This window comes from Centropristis striata, chromosome 8, assembly GCF_030273125.1.
Source record: "Centropristis striata isolate RG_2023a ecotype Rhode Island chromosome 8, C.striata_1.0, whole genome shotgun sequence".
Lineage (NCBI taxonomy): Eukaryota > Metazoa > Chordata > Actinopteri > Perciformes > Serranidae > Centropristis > Centropristis striata.
In genome coordinates, this window is record NC_081524.1 from 1485553 (window position 1) to 1498287 (window position 12735).

The 12735-nt window shown below is 33.1% G+C and overlaps 1 protein-coding gene across 1 annotated transcript in view; it reads right to left on the reverse strand.

The window, feature by feature from the left end:
- The window catches only part of LOC131975708 (DENN domain-containing protein 4B-like), a 47014-nt gene that overhangs the window by 29871 nt on the left and 4408 nt on the right, over nucleotides 1-12735 (reverse strand). Inside the window, exon 2 of the mRNA XM_059338450.1 lies at nucleotides 2351-2722. Coding sequence (XP_059194433.1) covers nucleotides 2351-2703 — 353 coding nt within the window. The 5' untranslated portion in view covers nucleotides 2704-2722. The remainder of the gene's footprint in view (nucleotides 1-2350; nucleotides 2723-12735) is intronic.

Consider the following 12735-nt stretch of genomic DNA (forward strand, 5'->3'; position numbering starts at 1 on the left):
ATATATATTATTATTATTATTATTATTATTAAACAGCTGCTCCTTCCCCTCATACAGGACCCTAGAATATATTATTATTATTATTATTATTATTATTATTATTATTATTAATAAACAGCTGCTCCTTCCCCTCATACAGGACCCTAGAATATATTATTATTATTATTATTAATAATAAACAGCTGCTCCTTCCCCTCATACAGGACCCTAGAATATATTATTATTATTATTATTATTATTATTATTATTATTATTATTAATAAACAGCTGCTCCTTCCCCTCATACAGGACCCTAGAATATATATTATTATTATTTTTATTATTATTATTAATAATAAACAGCTGCTCCTTCCCCTCATACAGGACCCTAGATTATTATTATTATTATTATTATTAATAATAAACAGCTGCTCCTTCCCCTCATACAGGACCCTAGAATATATTATTATTATTATTATTATTATTATTATTAATAAACAGCTGCTCCTTCCCCTCATACAGGACCCTAGAATATATTATTATTATTATTATTATTATTATTATTAATAAACAGCTGCTCCTTCCCCTCATACAGGACCCTAGAATATATTATTATTATTATTATTATTATTATTATTATTATTATTATTATTAATAAACAGCTGCTCCTTCCCCTCATACAGGACCCTATAATATATTATTATTATTATTATTATTATTATTATTAATAAACAGCTGCTCCTTCCCCTCATACAGGACCCTACATATTTATTTATATATATATATATATATATATATATATATATATATATATATTAAATGTTCTGTAAAGAAACTGTGAGCTGTGATGATGATAAAGAGGATTATCTGTATATATATATATATATATATATAATATATATACATATATATATAATATGATGATAAAGAGGATTCCCTCATCAACAGTCACATAGTAACACATAATAATAATAAGACACAATGATGATGTCATCAGTAAGTGATGATGTCATCCAGTTTGAGCTGCTGAACGTGAAACAACAGAAGAGTCTCCTCCAGTTACATAATCTGCTGTTATATAACTTTAATATTCAGCTCATGAACTGAGCGCTGGTTCCTGGAGGCTTCATTCACTCATTTAACCCTTCAGCTGCCAGCAGCTTCTACCTTTGGTTATTAAACCTAGTGGGACTTATTATTAGAAGGGTTTGTCAAAAGATTATCGACAACATTGATTTTTATACATTATATTATATTATATTATATTATATTATATTATATTATTTAATATTATATTATGTTATATTATTTAATATTATATTATATTATATTATATTATATTATATTATATTATATTATATTATATTATATAGAGCTGCAACAATTATTCAATTAATCGAACAATAATCGATTATTTAATTAATCGTCAACTATTTTGATAATCTAATAATTGGTTGGAGCAGTTTTTTTTAAAGACAATAAGTCCAAATTCTCTGATTTCAGCTTCTTCAATGTGAATATTTCTGGTTTCTTTGTTCCTTTATGACAATAAACTGAATATCTCTTTGGTTTGTGGACAAAACAAGAGATTTGAGGACAAAATCTTGTGGTTTGAAACACTCATTGATATTTTTATACATTTTATTCACCAAACAACTAATCGATTAATCGTTTGGTAGATTTAATTGCATATTATTTTATTTTTTGGAGATATAATTACATATTTTATTTTTGGTAGATTTAATTACATATTATTTTATTTTTTGTAGATATAATTACATATTTTATTTTTGGTAGATTTAATTACAAATTATTTTATTTCACAAATTATTTTATTTTTTGTAGATAAAATTACAAATTATTTTATTTTTGGTAGATTTAATTACATATTATTTAATATTTTTGGTAGATTTAATTACATATTATTTTATTTTTTGTAGATAAAAATTACATATTATTTTATATTTTGCTAGATTTAATTACATATTATTTTTATTTTTGCTAGATTTAATTACAAATTATTTTATTTTTGGTAGATATAATTACATATTTTATTGCATATTATATTCTTTTTGGTAGATTTAATTACATATTTTTTATTTTTGGTAGATTTAATTACATATCATTTAATATTTTTGGTAGATTTAATTACATATTTTTTATTTTTGGTAGATTTAATTACATATTTTATTTTTGCTAGATATAATTACAAATTATTTTATTTTTTGTAGATATTATTACATATTTAATATTTTTGCTAGATTTAATTACATATTATTTTATTTTTGCTAGATTAAAGTGCTTATTATACTATTGATGCTAGCTCTAGCTCCATGTGTGTGTGTGTGGCGGTGCTGGTTCTGGTCCTGACCCCAGGTCCAGGATGGGGGGCTTGTCCCGGCCCCGGCGGTAACACAGGTACAGGTGCGGGTTGTTGATGAGTCCGGCGCTCAGCTCGGCCGAGTGTCCCCCCAGAGTCCTCTCGATGCAGGTGAAGCCCTCGGGGACGTCCTCGCCGAGGCCGCGGGCGATCACCGCCAGGTCCGTCACCGACTCCACCGCCCGGCCCGCCGCCGCCGAGGAGGACGAGGAGGAGGAGGAGGAGGAGGTGCAGGAGGAGGCGCAGGTCTTCCCGTCCTCGTCCAGCGGCCTCCAGTCCCCCGACGGGTCCAGACCCGCCACCACGAAGTAGTCCACCAGCTGGGGACATTTCTCCTCCGCCATGGCGCCGCTCCCACCCACGCTGCAGAAACAAGGAAATACATATTAAAAATAACAGAAATAAGGTTTATTATAATTAATCTGATGCACACACAACACATTCATAAGAGAAACAAGGTTTATTGTAATAAAATCTGCTGCATAAACAAGAAATGAATAAGATAAATAAGGTTTATAAAATATTAAATAATAATAAATCTGATGCACAAACAAGAAATTAATAAAATAAATACAATTTATTGTAATTAATCTGCTGCACAATCAAGAAATTAATAAGAAAAATAAAGTTTATTCTAATAAATCTGCTGCACAGACCAGAAATGAATAAGAGGAATAAGGTTTATTGTAATAAACTCGTGGTCCTGGTGTTCAGGTGTTCAGAGGAAACAAGCTGATAAACAATAAACAACGAGACGATCTCAGGTTTATTATGAAGGATTATTAATCTGCACAGATTTAATTCTGTCAGACAGAAGAGAAGTTTTGTTTCTATCAACTCATTTTCTCAGAGAGTTTAAAGATTCTCAGGAGGAAAGTTCAGACGAGGATCAGGACCAGAGAGGAGGAAATAATAAAGACAGGGAAGTAAAAATATTATTATTATTAATATTATTATTATTATCAATAATAATTGAATTATTAGTAATATTATTTGTATCTTTTCAACAGGTGGATTTAAAAAAGACCCCTATAGAAATCACCCGGTCCCTTTAACTGCAGCCTGACTCCCTCCTGGAGGTCAGAGGTCAGAGGTCAGAGCAGTGAGTCACAGCCTGGACCTCAGCAGCCAATCAGAGCTCAGACACACAGCCGCTAATATCTCTCTACTTTATTTATTTAGATTTACATCTTTACATGTTAAATTATAGAACATTCTGTAGTTATTGTTATTATATATTATTATATATTATAGTTAATATTATTTGTTGTTAAAATTTGCAGAGAGACAAACTGGTCACGCTGTTTTTTATTTACAAAATCAATATGTGATTAAAATGTGCAGAGGACAGGACGGAGTGTGTGTGTGTGTGTGTGTGTGTGTGTGTGTGTGTGTGTGTGTGTGTGTGGTATATAAATAGTGCTGTAGATGCTGAGAGCTTGTTGTTGTTGTTATGTAACAGTGAACGTCCCACACACACACACACACACACACACACACACTGAGGACGGTCAGGGGACGTGACTGTGAATGAATCATGTCGGGTCATCTCGTTATATTTAATATAAAAAGCAGAAACAAAAAGCTGCTGACGCTTCATCAGGAGGCTGTTTACACAGAGCAGAGAGGAGAGGACAGGAGAGAGAGATTTATGTAATTTTTTTTTTGCTAATTATGTGTCTTTTTAATCATTAGGGCCTCGGGGCAATCTCCCCAGCACTGGTCCCTACAGCAATATCTGTAGGGACCAGTGCTGCACTACTGTTATACTGTGGATTTCTTCTTCTTCCTCTTCCGGACGCAATTTCATCCCGCTACTAGTCCTACAACTTGAAGAGTTGCAGGACAAATTATATATCAAAACGGGCGGTTTGATCGGGATCGGTGTGCTATTACTTTTCTCTACAGAATATGAATTTTTCCCGACGTAAGTCGCGAAAAACTGCCCAAAATTTTGCATTGAAATGAATGGGACGGCCGAAAGAAAATGAGCAAAAAAGAACAATAATTGAAGATTTTCAGACGTCTACTTCTCCGGCATAATTTCACCTAGAGACTCCATTTAAACTTTAAACAGTAGACACAAGTCTTGTGTATCGGTGTATTAATCCACGTTTCGATAGGTCATATAGTTTTTTATCAATCCCTGTTCAATGACCATGATCATTTTTGGAGAAATTCTGAGATTATAATGGGTGTGTATTGCACGGAATGTTCGTGTCACAGTGTGTGACATCATCACCAGAGTGTAGAGGGAGAGAAAAAACTGTCAAAAAATAAATTTGAAAACTGCGCTCCAGGCCGCAAATTCTACTCTACAGAAATAATTTATACATAGAAACGTAGGAAAATTAGTCTTCTCCCTCACAATCCTCTGGTAAAGCTGTCAGAGTTATAGTTTGGGCGTAGGACGCACAGATGATCCACCAACACCACCAACAGCCTCATTGGCTCCCATATTAAAAACGCAGGAAGACTTCTGAAAAAGGCAAAAAAACTGTTTTTTTAGATTGCTCTAACAAAGCTATTTTTAAATTTTTCTTCATAAAAAACATATGTAGACGTTCAGGAAGAACTCAGGACGCTCAAAGTGAAGTCGGATCAATGATAGGTATTATGGTTTTGCCAAAAATGCTTTCTGTTCGAGGACAGAAATTCCAGTCTGTCCACCTCTGGCTGCTGTCACTGGAACAGGTGTCAGTTAATTCTGTTGCGCACGCACGCACGCACACACACACACACACACACACACACACACACACACACACACATTTTGAGGTTAAAGGGCATAGTTATAAATCTCTGAAGAATCTCATCATAGTGTACACACACCGGCAGTAGCCCCGTGGCCCTTTCAAAATTTCCCCAGAGGAAATGTTCTAGTTTTACGTTGTTATTTGGTTATTTTGTGTCTTTCTTTGGTAATTTTAAATCTTTTTTTGGTAATTTTGTGTTGTTGGTTTGTTTTACAACATTCAGGACACTTGGAAGAGTGTTTATATATAAATTCTGCTTTATTAAAATAAAAAAACAAACCAATTTATCAGAGAAATTCACCTTCTTTTGTTCTGGTTTCTGTCATTCTAACTGTTTTATTCTGCACAAAGACTGTTCTAGTTGTTCTGATTGACTTTTATATATCAGAGTGAATCAGAGAAGGAAACGCCCTGAACGTCCTGGTTGTTAACTGTTTGTTCCTCTTCACTCAGTGAAAGTGACTCGTTAGAGAGGAGGAAGTGGAAGCAGCCGTGGGGTCAAAGGTCATCTGGCAGCCTGTTTCCTCTTCATCCACATGTGATGAACTCTAAAGATCTCTTTAACACTTTCACTGGAAATAAAACTGTTAATTCTCTACATGACATCAGTGATTGGCTGCCTGGTTATATTTCATAATAAATCCTTCACACTGAAGGAATCTGGAGAGAAATAAAACAGCGTTACAGGAGGAATAAAGAGCTGCAGAGTTTTCCTGCTGAGGCAGCAGATTATTAGAGAGACGGATGTTTAAAGACAGAAAGAGTCGACGAGACGATTTGCTGCTTTTTTAATAAAACTGGGTTCTAAGTAGAACGTGTCTGAAGGTTTCTAGAGGGAGAACATCGTCACCTTTTGATGTCGGCTCTACCTCCTGGGTTTTATTCTAGTAAATTTGTGATTTTTCTTTTAGTAAATTTGTGAGTTTTTGTGGGAATTGGTGAGGGGTTTTCTATTATATTTGTGATTTTTTTTTTTTGTAAATTAGTGATTTATTTTACTATTAAATTTGTGATTTTTTTTCTATTATATTTGTGATTTTTTTTGTAAATTAGTGATTTATTTTACTATTAAATTTGTGATTTTTTTCTATTAAATTTGTGATTTTTTCTATTAAATTTGTGATTTTTTTCTATTAAATTTGTGATTTTTTTCTATTTAATTTGTGATTTTTTTCTATTAAATTTGTGATTTATTGTTTTTTTCCTCAATATTTCTTTTTTATTTTCATAAGTTTGAGATTTTTTTCTTGTACATTTGTGAGCTTTTTTCTCATAAATTGGAGACTTTTTTTCTCTTTTCAACGCGAGTTTTTTCACGTTAATTTGTGATTTTTTTTCTCTCATAAACGTGTGATATTTTCTCATAAATTGGAGACTTTTCCTCATGTGTGAGCTTTTTGTGTGGTGACCTTTGTACATGAAACATGAAAAATAGAAGATGTGAAACAGAATTTACATTACTTCATCATCAATATTCAGATATTTCATCAGTCTGACGTTGTTTCCTCAGTGACTCACAACGAGTTCAACACTAGAAACACTAGAAAGACTAGAAAGACTAGAAAGAGTAGAGAGAGTTCAGATCTCACAGCAGCATCAGATATGTGACCAGGAGGAGGAGAGATGTTGTTCTCCTCCTCTTAAAGCAGCTGAACCTGGAACGTGTTCCTCCTGTTAGAACCTCTAAACGTTCCTCCTGGTTCCAGCTGAGAGTTTGTGGAGTTCCTCAGGGATTTGAAGCTGCTGAAACGCTTCAATAACAGAAACTATTTGAGCTGAAACAGCTGATTTCATCAGAATCACACTTCCTCTTTTAAATGGAGCATGTGCAACAATGGAAACACACACACACACACACACACACACACACACACACACACACACAGGAAAACCCAGAGACGTTTCCTCTCTGAGGGCATCAGGATGATTTATGATTTATTATTTAAAGTTCAGAACAGAGAAAAATAAAGCTGAAATGATTTAACTGTTGGTCATATTTTAAGAAGAAGAAAAAACATGTTTTTTTTTTAGTAAATTTGTGTTTTTTCCCCCTCAAATTTATGAGGTTTTGTGAATTTGTGAGTTTTTTGTATTAAATTTGTGATTTTTTTCCCCCTCCATCATTTGAGAGTTGTTTTTCTCAATAATGTTGTGTTTTGTTTCCAGTCAATTTATTTTTTCTTGCAAAACGTGTGATGTTTTTTAGTAAATTAGATTTTTTTTCTTGCGAAATTTGTGATTTTTTTTTCTATCAAATTTGTGATTTTGTTTTTAGTAAATTTTAAGATTTTTTTTTGCTTGAAAAATTTGTGATTCTATTTTCTTGTTAATTTGAGAGTTTTTGTCTGATACATTTGTGGAATTTTTTTCTCATCATTTATTCTTTTTTTTTGTATATTTGAGATTTTTTCTTGTACATTTGTACGTTTTCTCTCAGTGTAAATCAGAGACGTTTTCACTCGGTGGAACAAACACAAAGCTGAAATCCTTTAAAGGTTCAAACACTTTAACCAAACTTCCCCTCAGAACTCTGAACATGAATCACATTATTAATAATCTCACTTCCACATCAACATCTGGCTCCAGCAGCAGCAGCAGGTTTCTGGTTTCTAGCAGCAGCTGAAGCTGTGAAGCGTTCGTTCGCTCGTGTTGCTGGTGAAAAGAGAAGCGAGACGCCTGACAGGAAATCTTTCTCAACTTATTAATGACGCTGTTATTAATAACCTGCAGCTCTTCACTCTGTGTGGTTTCCTTAAAACAAACTTCTGCTTCTGATGCTGCAAAGCTTCAGTCTGAAGATCTGACGAGTCTCTGAGACGTTCACTACTCTACTTTAACTTGATGTCCACCTCCTCATTTATTTATTTGATTTTTTTTTATTAAATAAATTATGAGTAGTATTATATTTATTAATCTTATCTTTTTTTTTCTATTTCTGTTTTTATTTTTTAATTTTATTTTTTTATTGTATTATATTTCTTTATTTTATCTTATTTTATTTATTCATATTTTTTATTTTATCTTAATTATTTGTATTTTTAATTATATTTTATTTATTTTATTTTATCTTATTTATTTGTATTTATAATTCTGTTCATTGTATTATTATATTTCTTTATTTTGTGTTTTGTTTAGTTCTATTTCTATTTTTTTAATTGCATTATTATAGTTATTATCTTATCTTGTTTTATTTATTCATATTTTTTTATTTTAATTATTTTATATAATTTTGTTCATTTTATTTTATTTATATTTATTTTACCTTATTTATTTGTTTTTAATTGTATTCATTGTATAATTATATTTCTTTTTTTAATCCTATTTTGTTTATTTTATTCATTTATAATTTTATTTAATCAAATTTATTATTTTATTATTTTATTATCAATTGTATATTATATTTCCTTATTTTATCTTATTTTGTTTATTTATATATTGTTTATTTTATTTATCTTTATATTTATTCTATCTTATTCGTTTTTTTAATTGCATAAATTTCATTATTATATTTCTTTATTTTATATTCATATTTTTTTTATTGTATTCATATTATAATTATATTCCTTTACTTTGTCTTATTTGTATTTTCAAAACTAATAATTTAATTATAATATATTTTTTTGTATCTTGTTGTTATTCAATTTATATTTTAAAAATTATATTGTTAATATATTTATTTTTTTCAAATTTTATTCATTTATATTTCCTGAAAATTTCTGATTAATTTTTAATTTAAATGACTGTTTTGAGTTTTGGACCAGCTGCAGGATTACAGATGTTTTTCATGTCGTACTGACACTTTAGTTTGAAAAAGCAGCTACAGGAAGTCAGCGAGGAAAACAAATAAGAGCTTTGAGACACCAAGGGGACATCACTGTGTGTGTGTGTGTGTGTGTGTGTGTGTGTGTGTGTGTGTTGGTACAGGGTGACCCTTTTGTCTCCCACGGCAACACATCATCATCATCATCATCATCATCATGATGTCACACTGACGGCGTCTCAATGAGCTCATTATGACATCACGGCCACATGACCGAGGGTTGGACACAATAACAGAAACACCTGAACAATCATCCAATAGAGACAAAAGATTATTTCACTGTGATTAAATGTCAATAAACAGGAAGCTGAAACAACAACAACAACAACAACAACAACTTGCTGCTCATTGTGAGACTTAAAACACTGAAGTCACATTATAACAAAAATAAACCAACCGACCAGTTACTAGACTGTCCCAGAGCTTCAATTAATGTTTTTATCAATGAAGTCTGGTGGAGAATTATTAACTGTTTCACTTCCTGTCAGAAAGAGTCACAACAGAGAAACACAACAACAGTTGTTTACTCTGTTTACATCGTCTCCTCCCACAAAATCACCAAAAAAAAAGACACAAGATTTCCAAAGAAGGGCAGAAAATGACCAAAAAGATTACAAAATCACCCCGAAACTACATGAAAACTACCAAGAAACACACAAAATTACTATATAACAAGGAAAAAATGACCAAAAAAGATACAAAATCACCCCAATACTACATAAAAATGACCAAAAAACACAGAAAATTACCATATGACAACGAAAAAATGACAAAAAAAGACAGAATTTCCAAAAAGAGACAGAAAATGACCGAAAATAAAGAAGTAAAAAGACCAAAAAAAGACACAAAATTTCCAAAGGGCAGAAAATGACCCAAAAAGAAAAATCACCGCAAAAACTACATGAAAATGACCAAAAAACACACAAAATTACCATATGACAACGAAAAAATGACCAAAAAAGACAAAATGTCCTACAAATATAAATACATAATAATATTAAATAAAAAAATAAAGACAAAACATCACCAAAAGAGATACAAAACGACCCAAAAACTTCGTAAAATTACCAAAATAAGATTCTAAATTACCAGAGAAAGCCACGAAATGACAAAATCACAACGTAAAATGAGTAAAAAAAGACACAAAACAAACAAAAAACACAAACAATTACCAAAAAAGTTTTAAAAAATGACCAAAAAAATCCGTAACGTGACTAAAACCAGTATTGTCATGTGTCCAGCCTCTCCTGTCCTCTCCTCTGAGCTCTGCGTAAACAGATTCTGACACTAATATCAACATTTAACACAAGTCACGTTTTATAACTGATGATGCGTTCAAGGACAGTCGGAAAGTTCAAACTCTGACGATAACGTCAGTTTTTATAGTTTCTGTAAATGATAAATGGTGCATTTTTTTGAGAATATTTAACTAAAATATACTTTTCCAAACTCAGAGGCTGAGCTACCACTGTTACACTTTATTATTAATAAATAAACTTTCCTTTAAATATAATAAATGAAGAGTTATAAACTACGTGTTAGACTCAGATCTGATGTGTTAAAGTCGACCACAAAGACTTCCTGTAGAAAAAGAGAAACTCACCAGACGAGACGTTGAGTTACTTTCTGAGAATCACAACGAGGAGAAGAAACATGTGGACAGAAACTGAGTTATTATGAGTTATGAGCCTGTTTATGACGTCTGTCAGCGTGGTGAAGCTGCAGACGGAGGGAAAAGTTTCTCTTTTCATCACGTTACCGGAGAGAAAAGCCGCGCTGACGCAACAAACTCCTTCTAGTTTCACTTTGACATGTTGTTGGTGTTTCTGCCTGAAGCTACAAACCACAGAGAGACTTGAAATACTCTCAGGGGAACTCCAGACTACACACTACGTCTAACTGTTGCTACATACTAAACAGCAACATATACAACAAATATTCTCACTTTTTTTTGTTACATTTCCACATGTATTTATTCATTAAATATTTATTTTTTACCTTTCCACACTTAATTTAATTATAAATGTATTTATTTTATATTTATATATTTCTACATTTCCACACATATTTATTCATTCATAAATTCATTATAAATTTATTTCTACATTTGTTTATTCATTCATATATTTCTGCAGGATTTTTTCCATCTAAAAATGTCTAAATATAAATTATCATCGTCCCAACATCACTGAAGCATCATTTAAATTTTGATTTCTAACAGAAAAACAGACTCGCTGCAGCCAGACTAGACTCTCTAGTCTCTAGTCTAGTCTAGTCTCTAGTCTAGTCTCTAGTCTAGACTCTCTAGTCTCTAGTCTAGACTCTCTAGTCTCTAGTCTAGACTCTAGTCTCTACTCTCTAGTCTCTAGTCTAGACTCTAGTCTCTAGTCTAGACTCTCTAGTCTCTAGTCTAGACTCTCTAGTCTCTAGTCTAGTCTCTAGTCTAGACTCTCTAGTCTCTAGTCTAGTCTCTCTAGTTTCTAGTCTAGACTCTCTAGTCTCTAGTCTAGTCTCTCTAGTCTCTAGTGTAGTCTCTAGTCTAGACTCTCTAGTTTCTAGTCTAGACTCTCTAGTCTCTAGTCTAGTCTCTCTAGTCTAGTCTCTCTAGTCTCTAGTCTAGTCTCTAGTCTAGTCTCTAGTCTAGACTCTCTAGTCTCTAGTCTAGACTCTCTAGGCTCTAGTCTCTAGTCTAGACTCTCTAGTCTCTAGTCTAGTCTCTCTAGTCTAGACTCTCTAGTCTCTAGTCTAGACTCTCTAGTCTCTAGTCTAGACTCTAGTCTCTACTCTCTAGTCTCTAGTCTAGACTCTAGTCTCTAGTCTCTAGTCTAGACTCTCTAGTCTCTCATCACTGTGAGCCTGGTTAAAGCTGGGTTGTGATCTGGGCCCACTGGGACTCTTTGTGGATCCTAGAAACCAAAACGTTTCTACCATCAACACCACGACTCTGCAGTAAACAGAGATTCAGTGGTTCAGTGGTCGAGGAGACACGAGGAGACACGAGGAGACACGAGGAGACACGAGGAGACGCAGCAGACGAGTCAGACAGAGTGAAAGAGGAGCAGCAGCTCCTGGAGGAGATCTACATATCTGATGGATATATTTAGAACCTGCCGGTCAGTCAGCAAGGAGAGAAACAGCAGCAGAGACACACAGGAAGAAATATATTCACAGGATGACCAAGACAACAACCAGAGAGTAAACAAACACAAACAAACAGACAGACAGGAGGCCAATCAGAGACTAGAGACCAAAGACTAGAGACCAGAGACCAGAGACCAGAGACTAGAGATCAGAGACCAGAGACCAAAGACTAAAGACTAAAGACTAAAGACTAAAGACCAAAGACCAAAGACTAAAGACTAAAGACCAAAGACTAAAGACAGAAGGCCAAAGACAAGAGACCAGAGACCAGAGACTAAAGACTAAAGACTAAAGACCAAAGACCAAAGACCAAAGACTAAAGACTAAAGACTAAAGACCGAAGACCGAAGACCGAAGACCAAAGACGAAAGGCCAAAGACAAGAGACCAGAGACCAGAGACCAAAGACCGAAGACCGAAGACCAAAGACTAAAAACTAAAGACCAAAGGCCAAAGACAAGAGACCAGAGACCAGAGACCAGAGACCAAAGAATAAAGACTAAAGACTAAAGACTAAAGGCCAAAGACAAGAGACCAGAGACTACAGACTAAAGACTAAAGACCAAAGACTAAAGACTAAAGACCAAAGACCAAAGACTAAAGGCCAAAGACCAAAGACTAAAGACTAAAGACCAAAGACTAAAGACCGAAGACCAAAGA